Genomic DNA, 17,620 nt, shown 5'->3' on the forward strand with positions numbered 1-17,620 from the left:
TGTCAGCCATTTTAAATAATTAAAAAATAATTTATCTTTTGAACAATTTGTCTAAAATTCGCAAACTTTATATATTCGAAAAGCTCTTTCCGAGAGCTACAAAAAGAGTACCCATATGACTATACAATTTTCATCTTTTTTAAATCTTAGTTTACATTGGTGTACAAACATGTACCCATCTCCAAAAATTTAGAAAATCCAAATACAAGACAACATGCAACTTATACAATCCACCTAAGCACCACCGACAAGCATGCTACTAAAATCTAACACATAGCAAGTACCCAAACACATAAGAAGCATGCTATTAAAATCATAGAATCTTAGTTTCCATGCTTTACAATAAACGCCATAGCTTCATGAGTTGCTAACTCTACTGTCATTATTAGATCTCCTTCATTTTCTCCATCGTCGTCATCATCAACAATGATCATCTGCAAGATAGACCCAACAAAAATTGAGCTAAATCATGGACAACTCGACCACGCCAGATCAAACCAGTTTTGAGCTATGAGTACAACTGTCTGCTCAAAAAAGAAAAAGAGATGTGAGTATCATCACTTTCACAGTTTCACTAGTACTTTTGGGTGCAACTGTACTTTTGAATATCATCCTCCACAATGCTTCCACAACAGACACATGATTTAGTTAGTGACTCACAAGCACCCTGTTTACACCATCAAAAAAGAAAACACAAAAATATCAAAAACATTCATCTTTTGTTAGAAAACAAGTTTACTATTAAGCTAATTCTGAAAATTTTGAGTAACTGTGTTTACGGAAAATCAACCATGTCTTTAAATTAGGACCCATAAGAAAGTAAAAGAAGATAGTTGTTATTTTGAGTAATAACCAGCATGTGTACAAACATGTACACCTCTACAAATACCTCTACAGTCAACGGGTGTACAACTATATACACATTAGCTTAAAAAGTACGAAACTAGAGTAGGTTCCCAATGATAAAAACGGTGAACCTTAGCAAACACTAAACTTCAGTTTTATGATTTCTGAGCATCTAACGCCGATACATTTCTTTTTAATGGAATAAGATCCTAGTATCAGAGTTGTCCTTACAATATTATATGCTACAATGCTAGAATTCATAAATTTAATGTGGAAGTCAGGCAACATAGAAATAGGAAACAACTCATCCAGACGTGTCCATATAAAAGTATGGCTTGTATGCAGCAACCATGAATATTCGTAATTTCGTATCCAACCACTTAGTTATTGATCTTCAGAAGTACTACTACCAGAAGTTGGTTTCGAAAACTAATCTACATTGGCTGAAATCACGTTAAAACTATCAACAGAAACGTAAACCAGAAAAAGAAAAAAACTCTACTTCAGCGACTAAAAACTAATGCAACTACGTAAGGTTGATTCCTATACTGAAAGGACCATTAAAAACCACGAATATGAAGCGTCAAAAACAAGATCAGCTAACTAAATCTAACACCCTACAGTGAAAGAAACATGACTTATAGAGTATGACTATCAAAACCATGTGCACAAACTGGTAACACAAGCACAAGCTTAGTCGTTTTTCTACACGTGCACCAGTTTGTACACCTAGGCATCTATCCAACATGAGCTTATCAAGTCAATCTTTTTCCCATGTGCACCAATTTGTACACCCTAGTTACTTATGCAAAAATAAGCTTATGGAGTCATTTTGTCACATATGCACCAGGTTGCACACCCTGAAAAGATAGTATATTTATAAAAGTGAAAAAGAAAAATGGAGCTACATTCAAAGGCCAAGTTCACTCAGTAATTATATAAATTCTTAGGTTGTTTGGAATATCAACCAGTACCAAAATGAAACACGGTGACTTTTTCACATGTGCACCAAATTGTACACCCTGAGAAGATACTATCTTTATAAAAGTGAAAAATAGAAATGGAGCTACATTCAAAGGCCAAGTTCGCTCAATCATTATATAACTCCTCAGGTTGTTTGGAATATCAACCAGTACCAAAATGAAATATGATTTTAGTGTTTATTCGATCCATTAAAATGTGCATCAGTTATACATTGAGATGCATCAGTTGTACAAACATAGCTATACTAAAACATTCGTCTATTCATAGTGTTGTAGCATGTGATATATCAAACTATACTAATTTTTTTCATGATGACATCCAGGTCAATAAACTATACTAGAAATTATCTAACTTGTAGTTGAGGACAAAAAGAGGGAATGAATTCTTCCCACATTTTCTAAAATAACAATAGTAGTTAAACTAAAGACTGCATCGATAGTTTCAAGCACAATGGAAAAAATACAAATACACTAACATTTGCGACTAGTTCCCAACATTTTCCCACAGTATAAGATATTATGAAAACCCCAAATAAGAAGGAAAAAAAAAAACTGACCTTTTTTTGACCAGAAGTGTCCCAAATCTGAGCTTTGCTGACTTTAATTTTAACTTTAAAAATCTGAGTGACTTGTTCTTGTATGTTTCTTTCTTCATTACTTGGGCTGCCAACATCTCAAAATCTTCTTGTGTTACATGCAATCTCTGTTTCCTTAAAACAAACATCCCGATATTTTATGGTCCTTCTGTGCATACAGCCTGTGAGTAAGAAAAGAGTTCATCACACAGAAATTTAAAGGAAAATAAGTAACAGTAGTAATAAAACTCATAACGCTGCAGGAACAGAAAACCCCACAGGCTACAACGATCAAGATATGCACACATTAACGATCAAGAGATGTACAACTATGTACACATTGACGATCAACAGGTATACAACAATGTGCACATTAAAAATAAAAATGTGTACAAGATTATACACGTTAAAAAAATTAAGTCGGTATCTCCAATTCAAAAGAGAGAAACAAATTAAGGTCCAACTGGTGTCAAGCATTGCAAATTATATCAGAACTTTGAAAACCTCAACAAATTGCAATACGCTGTGCGGGTATCTTGTGTGCGAAAATCATATCGTCCGATACAGCATTAGCAACATAAGTTTCTCAATATATCTACCAAACCAGTTACAATTTAATACCTACTGAAATTAAGAATTTATGCTACCACGGTTGGTAATATGGACTAGAATGCTAGTGGCGCACTTTAGGTCTCTTGAGATTGAATTGCAATGCCAACAATAGAATATAGTAGTGTTACTACTCATGCCTAAATTACAATTCATATCCTAAGGTTAATGCTTATACCATGCTTCCATCCATTGTGGCCCTTTAGCACCATACAGCGCACAAACAGCGATACAACCATCAATTAAAAGTTGTTGCATAGAACAATCGTCCAATAACCAAATTCGATAAGGAGACCACAACATATAGCTGGCGTACATGCATATACACCTCGTATAGCAAGCACAAAAAAAGTGCACTTTTATGTGCACCCATATAACTGGTGTACAAGAAAATACAACATTTAATAGTTAGTACTAGGTTTAAACATAATGGTTGGATTGGGCAGTGAACCCCATAAAAAATTACTTGTCTCGATAGGTTCGGACCTTATAGACTTGTGCCCAAACCTCGATACTAAATTTCGCCAAATGCTACTGTCATGTCATTTTAACACGATCATGCATAGGATTAAAGAGTCCGGCAGGTGTTCACATCCCTAGTTCAGTCCACTGTTTTTATCAATTCGGACCTTGTAAATCTGACATTTTAAGACATATACAGCCGCTTATGTGCTCATTTCATAAATACCCTCAAAATAGCAGTATCAAACTATTAACTTTTCCATAGCCTCATGTCACATATTCTAACCAGTAAGATAATTCATTTCATGATCTAACACGATACTGCAACGTACTGATGGGCCACCGTTGCAAATCTAATGCCATAAATGCACCGAAGCTTACTGTCCTAGTTTGGTCGTATAATTTAAAATTCTAAAAGTACACCATAAACATTTTTAAGCTATTATAGTTCATTTCTAATTTCACTCTCATAGTACACCATTTAGTTAGTGACTCGCAACCAACCTAGGACGCACCCGGACGCAACACTCAGAGCAGTCTAACTTGGTTACCCCAACTAAACCAGTCAGACATTATAATCTCCAAACATATGAACAATTGATTGAGACTTAAATTATAGTTCCACCAAGAAAACTTATGTATTAAGACAGACGGAGTCCATTCTGTTGGATCCCAATCTCAAGACTCAATTTGTCAAAATGAAATGTTTTCTTATGACACATATATTATTTTAAAACTAGAGAACATGTTGTTCTCAATCAATTTTTTTTTTTAACTTATCATACATAGATCTAGACAAGATGGTTAGTTGCAAACCGATCCCCATTAACTCTCCACAAGAAAACTATCAATTAACTTCTCAATCTCAAAGGATCTTCAATAAAGAATGGAATAAACTACATACACCGGTCAAATTCGAACTAAAATTGATGATATAATATTGTCCTTCAAACTCGTAATGGAAACCACTACTATGTGTAGGAATCATATAATAACACAAAAATGTGACTTACCAGTGGTGTGGATTGGGGTTACAATCTCTGCAATCTTGAGTATCCTTAAACCAACCATCAAAATACGCATATGTCTCTTAAAAAATAACCGAAAGCTAGGTGAATGATGATACCACCCTTCTTGTCTTAAAGTGACTCCTTCGAATCTGTATGTAAGAGAAGTAAGATTCAATGCACGAATTATAGACGATCAACAATCAAAACCAAATGATTCTCCACAAAATTTCAATAAACCTCAATAGATCTCATAGAAATCAAAAAAATCCAGAAACATGTTATTAATTTAATGGATCCGGGAACCTAAAGACAAAACGAACCACAAATACGAAATCTATTGATCGGAATATGATCTGATAATTAATCAAAATAAAAATGAATACCTAAAAGCATCATAAAAGAAATTGTAGTAAGATTTACGAGGAAATGATAAAAACAAACTGTTGATGTAAAATTTAATTGAATTTGAATAAGATTTAAATGAAAATTTACCAGATCTATTTGTTTTGAGATCATCTCTGAGAAATTCTTGGGGTTCGAGACTCGAGAGAAGGGAAATGTAGAGAAGCTTAAATAAAATTATCTAAACCGGATCTCAATCGAATTCGAGCTGAAATTTTACCAAAAATCCTGCGACTGTCGTCTTCAACAGGAGTAGAATGAGAGCTCTTTCGAGAGTTTCGATATTTGAAATTGAAACAATACATTGAAACTGGTTATAACGAACAAATATCAGATTTTGTTTTATGGGTATTTTTGTCATCAAGAAAATACACTTTGGACTGAATCGTTTATAAATGGACAGACTCGTCTAAAATAAGATAAATTTGGATATCCTAGTACTAGGCTTGAGAGGGAAGGATTAAAGTGTCTAAAGCCCAACATATTTGGGACTAAACGTCAATTTCTACATGCAGTTTTCTATCTAGGGTGGGGTAGCACAGGGTGTCTAATGGGTAGTTGAATTACTTATATACCCCAAAACGGTTTAAATTACTATTTACCCTTAATTTAAAACCCAAAAATCAAAAATCAGAAACAATTTTTAACACAAATATCTTCTCTTCTTTTCTATCTCTTTTCGCAAACTGGTGGAATCGATTTTTGATCGCCGCAATTAATCTTCGCCTGGTAAAAATTTGATTGTCGATTAAACGAAACTATAAATTGACTTGTACAAAGAAACAACTAGTAAGCAGGCATTCTAAATCTTCTTCTAATTTATTAATTGAAGAACAATGAGAAGTTGAAGCATAAATTCAACGGAATGAAGAACCAACTCCTGAAATGTACATTAGAAGGTATTTCCTAAAAACCATCTTTTATTTGTTGTTTTTGGTTGATAGTATAGGTTTATTTCGACAAAAAATGCTGATTTACTTTGCAGTTACGGAGTGAAATTTGGCTGATTATTGAAACAATTTATCATTCGAACTGTCCATTATTTTTCATTTTGAAGGCGTTGATGAATAATTCGGCTAATAATTGTTTTTAAACTGTATCCGAACTTTATATTATTTATCAAAAAATCACTTAAGTTGTGAAGTTCGGCTGATAACATTTTTTGAACTAATAGACGAACGACGTGTTGTTAGCAATACAATGAAAGTTATAAGGTTCGGCTTTTAACTGATTTTTCAGTACAGACGAACCTTTTGACTGGATGAGACAAAGATATACTACCTCCGTTTCTGGAAAAGTGTTACTTTCACTTTTTCATTTTAGCCTAAAAATAGACCAAATTGAAAAAGTGAAAGTAATACTTTTCTAAAAACACGGAAGGAGGATGTTCTAAATAAAATTATGGGCTAAAACCACATTGATTAATTAATAGGGGTGGGCTAAACACAAAGTTTAAGAAATTTTCATGTACAAAACATTATCAGGCCGAGAAAGAGATGGACGCCCCTTTGCTAGGCCTGTCCCTACTTTCGGGTCAAACATAAATTTGTGCATTTTGTGTCACTTAAGAGCGTCCACAGTGGTGCGAGCATAACTAAAGACCAAAGACTAAACAAAAAGATCAAATTTGGGTTTAGTCTGTCCTGTGACGTAGCGGGTGACGAGTAAATTTGGTCGCGCGTTGATATAAAGTCCGCTTCATCGTCCAGCGTAGATAAAGATTACGCCTGGCATGGGGCGTTGATAAAGATAACACCTGGTATGGGGCGTTGATAAAGACAACGCCTGTATGGGGCGTGAACTATAGCAACGCCTGGTGTGTGGGACGGAGATTATACGTTCGCCCGGGTTCAAAAAAAAAAAAAAAAAAAATGGGGCGTTGATAAAGACAACGCCCCAACCAAAGTTTTGTAAACTTTTCAAATTTGGGTTCATGACTATATCAACGCCCCATTCAAATTTGGTGTCCGGCGTTGATTATACCAACGCCCCATCCAGGCGGACATTATATCAACTCCCCATGCCAGGCGTTGATTATACCAACGCCCCATTCAGGCGGACATTATACCAACGCCCCATCCAGGCGGACATTATACCAACGCCCTGCATCAGGCGTTAACTTTACGAACGCGCGGCTACAGGCGGACATTATACCAACGCCCGTCGGATAGGCGGACATTATATAAACGCCCGACTATATTTGGATTTGGTCTTAATCGCCGACCAAATTTGGTCCGAGTTTTACTCTTTGATCAAATTTTGATCGATGGTCCGTCCCATTACGCCAGCCCACTCGACACCAAATTTGGGTTTAGTCGGCCACTGCAGTTGCTCTAACAAATTTCAGGTCACGATCTCACATTAGAAGTCATTTTGAAAGTCATTTGGGTTCATCACATAAAAAAATTGAAAGTCATTTTTGTGATTTTCGGTCACATTCGAAAATCTGGAAACACACAAATTTTGAATGGTCGTGCAAGATTCTTTTTGGCAACTAGCTATATTTTTGTTTTGTGAAGCACATTTTGCAACAAGCCAAATTTTGCATCAAGAAGTGAACTTTGGGCGACAACGAAATATTTGAACTTGCAAACTTACTGTGCAAATTTTAGTGTCACAGGAAAGATTCAACGTTGCAGTTACCGGTTCTAGTTAATAGTGGAAGATTTTCATTTACATGACAAATTACGAGATACATATTGTGAAGCACAAAAAAGGATATAGTGGTACTATGGCCTTAAAATAAGATCTCTTTAAGGCTTTTGATAGGATTGAATGGTCTTTTCTTCTTGGCATGCTTAAGAAGATTGGTTTTCCTAAGAAATTTTGTAGTCTCATTGAGCAGTGCATTAGCATAACTAAGATATCCATTTTGCTTAATGGCTCTCCTATAAAGGAGTATTGTCCTACTAGAGGTATAAGACAAGGGGATCCTTTATCCCCTATCATTTCATAATTTCTATGGAAAATCTTTCTAGATTACTTATGAATGATGCTACTAACCATGTCATTTCTGGAGTTAAGGCTGCTAGGAATGCTCCTTGTATAACTCATCTTTTGTTTGCAGATGATATTCTCATTTTCACTAAAGCAGACATGCATAATATAGCAGGTATCTTAGATGTGTTTGAGCAATTTGGTATGTACTCTGGTCAAATTCTTAACTTTGATAAAACTAGTATCTATTTAAGTAAGAACATTAGTCCCAGTGCTAGAATAAATCTTGCTAATGCTCTTAACATGACTGAGATGAAGGATACTGATAAATGTTTTGAAGTTACTCTGTTAATGGGAAGAGATAAAACTAAATCTTTCAAGCCTATCATTCGTTCCTTTGGCTCTAGACTTAAAAAATTGGAAAGGCAAAACTATGAACAAATCAGCCAGAACCAATACCCTTCTATCTTATCTGATGGGTACTTTTACGATTCCTAAAACCATGATTATCCGAATGGACTCCATTCAGAGACAATTTTGGTGGGGATAAGATAGTCATAAAGGTATATACTTCATAGGATGGAACAAGCTTATGCTTCCTAAAGCTCTTGGAGGATTAGGATTTAGAAATCTATAACACTTCAATACTGCTCTTTTAGCTAAAGTGGTTTGGAGAGTCCGTAATGATGAAGATTCTCCTGTGTTTTCAAATTCTTAAAGCTAAATACTCAAAGGATGGTAGTTTTTTGCATTTCGATAAACTCAAGGATGACTGTTCTTGGTTGTGGAGAAGTATTTACTCTGGTCTTGAGATTGTGCAACAATAGATCACATGGGCTATAAGATGTGGCACTAAAATTAGCATATGGCTAGATTGTTGGGTTATAGGTCTTGATAGCCCACCTGTACCAATTGTTGGTTCATCTAGCTATGAAAATTTTAATCTGGTTTGTGATCTATTATTACGGGGAACTAGAGAGTAGAACCTTAATGTTCGTGCTTACGGTTTTGACAGAGTTATATTGGCCTAATCGTTAAAATGAAAATCCCATCAACATGAGAGGATTTTATTATTTGAAAGCATGACAGAAAATGAAAGTTTTCGGTTTAAAGTGCTTACCATACAATTTGTGCTAATGAGGTTAATAATATTGCTTTTGTAGACAATATTCCTAAGGAGGTATGGAAACATTTATGGCACTGTAGAATACCTCATAGTGTACAACTATTTGTTTGGAAATGCATTAAGGATATTATCCCCATTAGAGCTAAGAGAGTAGTTTACAAATCTAAAATACAAACTGAGTGTTGTTTCGGCGACTGTAGTGTTGAAACATGAATCTGAGTGTATTTTTGCTAGATTTATCTAGTTATCTATGAATATCAATATAGATCAAATTGAAGGTAACCTATCCAATATTCAAACATTGATTATTACTTGGTTTTCTTCGGGTAGTGTTTTTGTTTTATGCTTGAAAAATATGTTTGCAGGTTAATGTGTACAATGTGGTATATATGGAAGGACAGGTGCTCTTTTATGTTTCTGGGTGTTAAACCTAATGCTCAAAGTACAATATCTAGAATACATAATCTGATAACTGAGTGTGATGAGTTTTTTTATTCCCATAACACTAACGCTGGCAGGATACAAATTAAAGTCTGGTTTCCTCCAGATGAGGAATGTGTCAAAGTTAATTTGGACAGCTCTTACATTGCAGAAACTAAGAAAGGAAGTGTTGGACTAACACTTCGTGATTTTGAAGGCAAATGTTTAGGTGCTAATAAGGTTTGATGAGGAAGCGGAAGAGGATTATGGGGATACACATTTTGAATGTAAAGCGTGCGTTGGAATTAGCAGTGGATTGGCCGGAGGAATTAAGGATTGGCAAAACTATATTTGAAATGGATTGTGACAGTGTGATAAATCTATAACAGAGAAAGAATCATATAGTCCAGAAAGTTAAATCAGTTAATAGCAAGTCATGGTTTTTTAAGTCTATTACTAGGTAATGATGTAGCTCAGTCTTTATCGGAAAGCAAGAGTTGATGAACCAAGTTTTTATTTTATTTTTTATTTTATAACAGACTTTGTATCAAAAGAAAAAATGACAGATTACGAGGATGCTATTAGGTCACTCATTACTCATATTACACATTATGGTTATTTAGATTCATTTCAGTTTATTTGGACAAAACCAAATAAACCCATAGAAGAACTTAGAAGACAATTAGTCTTTCTTCGAATTGACTTAAACGTCGCAGCTCATGGGTATCCAATGACTCTACTTGCTTAAAGGCAGTGAACATAATAACTTCAATATTAAGCACCAGGACACAAGAATAGAATAGGAGCGAGAGGCATACCAATTGAGTCTAATAACTTGCATTCAATGTACTAGTAAAAGACAATGCTCGAAAATTTATAAACTAAGAGTAGAGGTAATTTCAAACTCAAAATTGAGTCAAATAAGGTTGAGCAACAACAAAACACTAAATATGCAAGATGAAGTCCTAGAAATAAGCAACAGCAGCCTAAAAGAGAGATGTTCCCTTTCCCTTCTTGTCTCCACCAATTTCAAAATGCTTGCATCTCTGCAGCAACATAAGCAACAATAGGATTAGACAAACATTAAAATAAAATAAAAACATAAGTTGCAGAACACATTAAAGATGCCGACCTTGATAGCATGCTGAGACATATGCTTGCAGCTTTGGCATTGAAGCCTCAACACAATCTTCTTGGTAGTCTTGGCCTGGAGGAAAGATAGCAGAGCGCAAATGATTCAGCTTCAAATTTACAAGATTCATTGTTCCTATTTATTTAAAATAACTTCAACTAGTGAAAGTGAGACGAGAACTGTAGGCAATTACCTTCTTGTGAAAGACGGGCTTTGTCTGTCCTCCATATCCTGATTGTTTACGGTCATAACGACGCTTTCCTTGTGCAGCAAGACTGTCCTTACCCTTCTTGTATTGGGTAACCTTGTGCAGGGTGTGCTTCCTGCATTCCTTGTTCTTGCAGTATGTGTTCTTTGTCTTGGGAACGTTCACCTGACAGTGAAAAGCAGCATTACACAACAATCAGAGAAAGATTGTTTGAAGCAGACCAAAATAACCTCCAAACTCAAGACAAGGTTTCTGTGCCGCAATGGAATAGGAATTGAAGGTCATACTTTTATTCACAAAGAACATGAGCATTCATCATACAGGGAGTACAAGACTAAAGGCTTTAAGAGCATTCATCATACAGGGAGTACAAGACTAAAGGCTTTAAGAGCCCCCTAAGAAACAACAACAGAAACATACTGGTCACTAAGACTATTTCTTCCTCGTATGAGCTAGATGGATGACAATTGCAGAAATCAATTGCTAACTTGGGTTTGCAGATAACAAATCACCATAGAAATTACAACTATTCATTGAACTACTTATACAAATCAAACATACTGAGATCATTAAATTCTATAATGAAACTGAAAATACTGTTCCATATATGAGAAACATACTAATTTATACTCTACAACCTCCCTATGAAAGCAACTATACACAATAATCACATGATACATTCGGCCATTTTATAACTAACAAAATCATCGCCACAAGCTAAACCACAGAACAACCATACTTGCAGTAGATAAACCATAAAACAGTGCAAAGCATTTATCAATTCTTAGGTCAGATTTAAGAGTTTTTCATATTTGTTCACCAGAGACTAAGTATTTGCTGGATCAACAATTCAACTACCATGGTGTTTTCAATCATTTAAAGATACAAAAACAAAATCCAATCCATGGTTTGATCTTAAGAAGAGAAGAAAAACAGGAACTTACCATGACTGCTAGTAGATGACGGAACGAGAGAGCTTCTTCTAGGGTTTCAGAAAGTGTAAGAAACCGAAAATAAAACTTTGAGCCTCCTTATATGAGATCGGAGATGAGTTAGGGTTTTATAAACTTACATACCAATTATGCCCTTAATAAATTGTTTTAATAACTATTATGTCCTCATATTGTGTACGTGCCAAATACATGATACGTCGAACCCTAACTATAAAAAGAAACGAACAAGGTCCTTTTCTCCTCTTTGCTAGAGTGAGGTTTCTGTGAAGGCTTGAAGAGAGGAGAACTCTTTGAACAAACCGTAGAAGAGCTAATCTCACTTCGATTATCCCGTAATCATGGTAAACTTAATCTTTTTCTCTTTATCTGATCTTGTTTTAGCCGGTTTTTATGTTTCGATTCTTATACTGTAATCTTTTGAATGTATCTAAGTTTGATTTACAAAGTTGAAGATAAGACTGGAAAGAATGTTTATGAGATGTAGTAAAATTGTGATTCTATGTCGACTATTTTGAATCGATTACGGCAATCTTTGTTTCTTAGTTTATGTGTATGTTCGGGTTTTTGGGAAAACAATTGGAATGTAGTTTGGATTTTTATAAAATGTTTGTTTGTGATTATATGAATTCTGAAAATACTTAGGTCTTGGTAGAGTTTTACTTGTGAGATAATTTGATGTCTTGTATATGAATTCTGAAAATACTTAGGTTTTGGTAGAGTTTTACTTGTGAGATAATTTGATGTCTTTGTATTTCTTTACCCCATAGTGGAAAAAATGGGTTTGGTTGTGTGGTACTTCATATGTATGCATTTTGTGGGTCTGAGTGAATCTGAGTGAACAAATGTTGAATTCACCAGCAGGTTTAGTATTCAATGCATGATAATGATATTCTGGTATTTCTAATTGAGTTGAATTTATGAAGTAATTCAAAGGATCTTTGATGAAAAGAACATGTGCCTGAAGTTTTTTTTATGTTTCCTTTATGAGGGGTGTTACAGTCGAGGAGGAAAGTTAGAGAGCCAAAAGAAGAAACTGTTACTCTTGGACCCTCTGTAAGAGATGGGGAGCATGTTTTTGGTGTTGCACACATTTTTGCATCTTTCAATGATACATTCATCGTAAGTAATACCTCTGCTTTTCTTTTTATTACACTTGATTTCCTAATGTAATGTTCAATAACAAACAAGGCTGTTTGGACTGCAGCACGTCACTGATTTGTCTGGAAGGGAAACCCTTGTCCGTATTACTGGTACGTATATCATTTGTGTATTGCCTTTTTTCTTATTGGGTTCTCAATTTTTAAAAGTTTTGCTCTTATTCTTCTGTTTAGGGAACTCTAATACATTTGAGAATTAATTTTTCTGACACATCTATTTATATTCAGGTGGAATGAAGGTCAAAGCTGATAGGGATGAATCTTCACCATATGCAGCTATGCTTGCAGCTCAGGATGTTGCAGCCCGATGCAAGGTAAACCATAACCTTGTATCGTTTACAATAAATAGCAATTTTTCTACTGGTTATATGAATATAGAAAGTTTAACTGAAGATCCCAAGTTGCCTTTTTGTTGCCTCATTTCTTGAGGAATGTAAAGTAGTTAACAGTAGGCATGGTTTCTCACCTTAAAAGTACAGATTACTGGTTTATAGTTGACTGTTATTCCCAATTATTTTGGCTTCAAATATGAATTTTATATCGTTATCATCGCATTAACATCAGGCCTTACTGGATCATTTCTTGTAGGAGCTTGGAGTTACTGCGCTTCACATCAAGCTTCGTGCAACTGGTGGGAACAAAACAAAGACACCAGGTCCAGGTGCCCAATCTGCCCTTAGGGCCCTTGCTCGGTCAGGAATGAGGGTTGGTCGCATTGGTAAGGCTCTTTCTGTAGTAGGTGCATCATTGGTAGATTCCCATAGTCTAAATGACATTTTATAACTTTGGAACGAATACCTGACAGCTTTTTAACTTGCTGTTTGATGCTTCTAAATTTTTACAGAGGATGTTACCCCAATTCCTACCGACAGCACCCGTAGAAAGGGTGGTAGAAGAGGAAGGAGGCTGTAAGTTATGTCCATGGTGGTGGTTGTGGAGGCAAAAGGTGCAACGGCTCGTCCTGTTGGAGTCTGGGCTTTCCCTTTTTTACTTTTGGAAGAACAGTTTTGTAGCTTTGATAAATGATTGACATGGAACCTTTTTCAAGCGTGAAAAACAAAAAGAAATGTAGCGATTAGCTTACAAGGCTGCTCTTTGTTTGGATAAACTAGGTTTTATTGAATTTTACTTTTTATGTCTTTAATATGAAGGTTTTTTAAGTATGAATCTGCCATCTTTTTGAGTTTTTTGGTGTGCTTACTGAGTCAGTCTGCAAGGCTACTCTTGCTCGGGAAATTCTTTTTTTTTTTGTTTTTTTGTTCTTATATCTTATTAATGATAGTGTCTAGGTAAACGGAAAACCAATTGCTTCTTGGATTGGTGTTATATAATCATAAACTTTGAGCTAAAATAAGCTATAAACCTATTGATGTTGTTGTCACATCTCACATGTTTATCACATCATTTTGTATATCGGTATGTTTTTTGGTGTTGGGATTTAATTTCATAGGGATAACAAGAAGGGATCTTGGTGGGATCTTGGTGAAAGAATATCACCCACGGTACCAATTCTGATCTTATTTCCTAGAATTAACTATTTATTCCGAGGAAAATGTTTCATTGCAAAATGGGGACATTTCTTGAAACATGTTAGCTTCCACAAGTGGAAACAGTCTCTTTTTTGTAAACTAGGAAGTTCATGGAAAGGCTAACTTAAACCGGTAGTAAAGTTTTAAAACGAGCATTGGACTCATAATTTCAACTGCTTACTGGGGGAGTTGAGGAGAGTGTGTATGCAAATCGGGCAATGAACTCAGAAATTTTTCTTCTCAAATTTTTGCTTTTCGAGCAGATAATCGGTTATTCAGGTCTTAGTTTGTCTGAATTTCTTCTTTATTTGTGTTCTTCATGATTGTCTCTCATTAGTTCAAGTGATTCTCATGGATTTTGGTCCTGAAATCACTTTTGTCGGGGAAAATGTTTCAGAGAAATTAGGGTTTAGTTTTAATGAAAAAGAAACAAAGAAAATACCATCGAGTATCCTGTCTCATGATTCCTTTGAGAAAGGTTTGAATCCATGGAAGTTTTCACTGATCGGAAGATTAGATCTACAAAAAATTAAGTTTGCTGATGTTGCGGTTATTTTGAGAAATCAATGGAAATTGATTGGAGACTGTAAACTTATTAAATTGGTAATGAAATAGATTGTAAATATATTAAGTTCTGAGGATTAGAAAACTGGGTTTTGAATTTTCGTCTTGCTAATCAGAGAAGTTTTAAAGCATTGGTATGGGTTAGATTTACTAACTATATCTTGATTTCTAGTCTACTAAGTCAAGTCTCGGACTAGGTTTTGAATTTGGTATTTGAGTATCAGATATCTTCCTCGAAGACTAAAGATCGACGAAGACATTTGGAGAACTTCATCAACAAGGTATGTGGAGACTGAACCATTCTATTTTACTCACTATCTTACCATTATATATATTTGAGACTATGTTGTATGCAAAGTAGTCAAAATCGGTCTCCTCGGCGGAGGAGATTGAGTATTATATATAAATCAGCCGAGTACTAGGTATAAGTCATGACTCATGAGTATTATATATAAATCTCTAATAAATAAGTTTCGAGTATGACTCAACAAGGCGATTTCCAAGTCCGAGCTTATCGCTCCTCGCTACAAGGTACCCCACCGAGTAAGACCGAGGAACGTTTTTTATTACTTTGGTCGTATGACTTCTAGTAGATTTATTGGAAATAAGAAATTTCGAGTGAAGCTTGTCTTGATAAATATCTCGAAATATGATTCAAGCATTAAAAGTTTAAAGGTCCTTAACAATATTAGTTCGAAACAATTTATTGTTCAAGAATTATTTTGTGGATCTTGAAATTGCCCAAGCAATGATTATACTCTAGCACATAATATGAATCTTTTTTCTTCATACAAGCCTCACTATCCAGAAAATGCCCATGCTTCAAAGTTTGGAACAAAGTATGTACTTTCAAGTCCTAAGGTGATATTAGATTCTGGAATCTTGGGCACGTTAATGTTTCTCTTTTTATGACAACTGGTTATAATATTTAGAAATCTAGATCATATCCAAAGGATTTCCTTGTCTCAAGCCCTTTGATGGTCTAAATTTTATGAGGAATATTCCTTCACCAGTATACATAAAAATGATCCTACGACACACACTAATGTATCCACCCTCTCCACTTCATACTATAGCCATGATTCTCTAGGATTTTGAATAAGGGATTGCATCAGACATTTTCAAAGGCTTTCTCTTTATCTATCTTGTATAAAATTTCTAGATTCTTTTGTTTACCTTGATGAAAGAACCTTGCGAAGTACCATGTACACCACCAAATTTTAATTTGGAAACTTGTATGGACAAACTTGTCACAATCAGTAGCACATATCAACAGTAAAGATCTGATACCTAAAATGAAGACAAGTTTAACTTACGCGATCTCAGAAATCAATATCCAAGTAGCCACCTAGTATGTACCTGAACTCAAATATGAACTAAATTCAAACAAGAACAAGTCTTGTAATCTTTATTTCGAGATATGAAATCTCAAGAATAAATATTGTAGGTCATATACAGTCTTTTAGACTTAAAAAAATTGTCTAGGTTACTTTAACGCGCTACTTATGATATTTCTATTATAAAGATAAACAATATAATGCGAAAATGAAATAAAACAAGACACAAGAAATTTTGTTGACAAGGATAACTGCAAAGCTGATAAACTCCAGACCTAATCCATAACTTAAACGCCACACTGTATTAAGCCGCTACAGACACTGGCCTACTATCAGACTTCAGACTGGAATGTAGTTAAGACCGAATCAATTCAACGAGTAATTCATCTCAATTGTTCTCACTTACGTCTCTTATATCTCGCAAGACCCTAAGCAACATGATTCCCCTAGTTGACATCCTCCACAGGCCTAGGAGTTTCTTCAACCTAAGTGAAAACCTTTATGACTATTCTGTCTCTAATAGAAAGCCTATTTGATTTCCTTCAGTTAGATACTCAATCAAGGTATAAAAATCTATATGCTTATGAGGGATATTTGAGAAAATAAGATATCAAGCAAACTCGAGATTAGGTTGAACTTATTTTCTTCAAAAGTTATAGAGATGCCTAATCAATTCTACCTCACAAGAACAATTTAAACAAACCAAACCATAAATAATTTAGATATCTATCTTGTAGAATCACAAAGTTGGATACGAAGAGTATCTTGTGATTTCTATCTATCAGGTTCCTGATCCAAAGTTTTGAAAACTTAAAAAATCAATAAGAATAAGATCTAGATAACAAGAACTATCAGGTAAAAGATAGTCTGATCGGGCTTCACGAATCCCTTAGTGAGGTCTTTCAAAGTCGTAACCTAATACGGTTTCACCAAAAGAAACATGGGTTTCTAGAGGACGAAGCTAGATGCAACTAGGACGTAGAAGTGCCGGGATTGAGATTCCAGTGTGCATGGGGTTCTTTATGAAATTGATAAACAATGCTAAACAAGGAGGTTCGTGAAATAGTTTCCATGTTTATAAATTGCTTTGTATTCACCAAGATAATTAAACTTCTCCAAATAGATTATGTATGAAGCATGGAAGAAGTTCGTTTGAATGATAAAGAAGATGTGTGCAACCGCATGTATAAATAATGCACCAAGTAGTTTACCATAGAGACATGGTTAAGTGGTTATGGAACCGACCGACAATAAGTAGAGTAATATATCACATGACCAATTCCGTTCATGAACTATCAAAATAGTTAGTGAGCTCAAAGTCGTTTGGTAACTCAAAAACCTTTTGATTTTTGCAAGTTTGCGGACCGTCA

The 17,620-nt window shown here is 35.0% G+C and overlaps 2 protein-coding genes across 2 annotated transcripts; one reads left to right on the plus strand and one right to left on the minus strand.

Moving 5' to 3' along the window:
• Window positions 1-10,169: 10,169 nt before the first annotated feature.
• On the minus strand, window positions 10,170-11,737 carry LOC113308321 (60S ribosomal protein L36a). Its single transcript, XM_026556799.1, has 4 exons — window positions 11,655-11,737; window positions 10,696-10,875; window positions 10,503-10,577; window positions 10,170-10,416 (listed from the first exon to the last, which is right to left on the minus strand). Exons 1-4 carry the CDS (start codon window positions 11,655-11,657, stop codon window positions 10,357-10,359), a joined length of 318 nt encoding a protein of 105 aa, XP_026412584.1. The 5' UTR covers window positions 11,658-11,737; the 3' UTR covers window positions 10,170-10,356.
• Window positions 11,738-11,887: 150 nt separating this feature from the next.
• On the plus strand, window positions 11,888-14,005 carry LOC113307777 (40S ribosomal protein S14-2). The gene is made up of 6 exons (XM_026556225.1): window positions 11,888-12,004; window positions 12,663-12,782; window positions 12,868-12,913; window positions 13,049-13,134; window positions 13,409-13,538; window positions 13,665-14,005. The coding sequence occupies exons 1-6, from the start codon at window positions 12,002-12,004 to the stop codon at window positions 13,730-13,732; spliced, it is 453 nt and encodes a 150-aa protein (XP_026412010.1). The 5' UTR covers window positions 11,888-12,001; the 3' UTR covers window positions 13,733-14,005.
• The last annotated feature ends 3,615 nt before the right edge of the window (window positions 14,006-17,620 follow it).

This window comes from Papaver somniferum, chromosome 9 (assembly GCF_003573695.1).
Source record: "Papaver somniferum cultivar HN1 chromosome 9, ASM357369v1, whole genome shotgun sequence".
NCBI classification, from domain to species: Eukaryota; Viridiplantae; Streptophyta; class Magnoliopsida; order Ranunculales; family Papaveraceae; genus Papaver; species Papaver somniferum.

Coding starts and splice junctions, on each gene's coding strand:
- LOC113308321 (XM_026556799.1), bottom strand. Junction 10,578..10,695: donor AGCCCGTCTTTCACAAGAAG/GTAATTGCCTAC, acceptor TCTTTCCTCCAG/GCCAAGACTACCAAGAAGAT. Junction 10,417..10,502: donor TGTCTCAGCATGCTATCAAG/GTCGGCATCTTT, acceptor ATGTTGCTGCAG/AGATGCAAGCATTTTGAAAT.
- LOC113307777 (XM_026556225.1), top strand. Junction 13,135..13,408: donor ATGTTGCAGCCCGATGCAAG/GTAAACCATAAC, acceptor CATTTCTTGTAG/GAGCTTGGAGTTACTGCGCT. Junction 13,539..13,664: donor AATGAGGGTTGGTCGCATTG/GTAAGGCTCTTT, acceptor AAATTTTTACAG/AGGATGTTACCCCAATTCCT.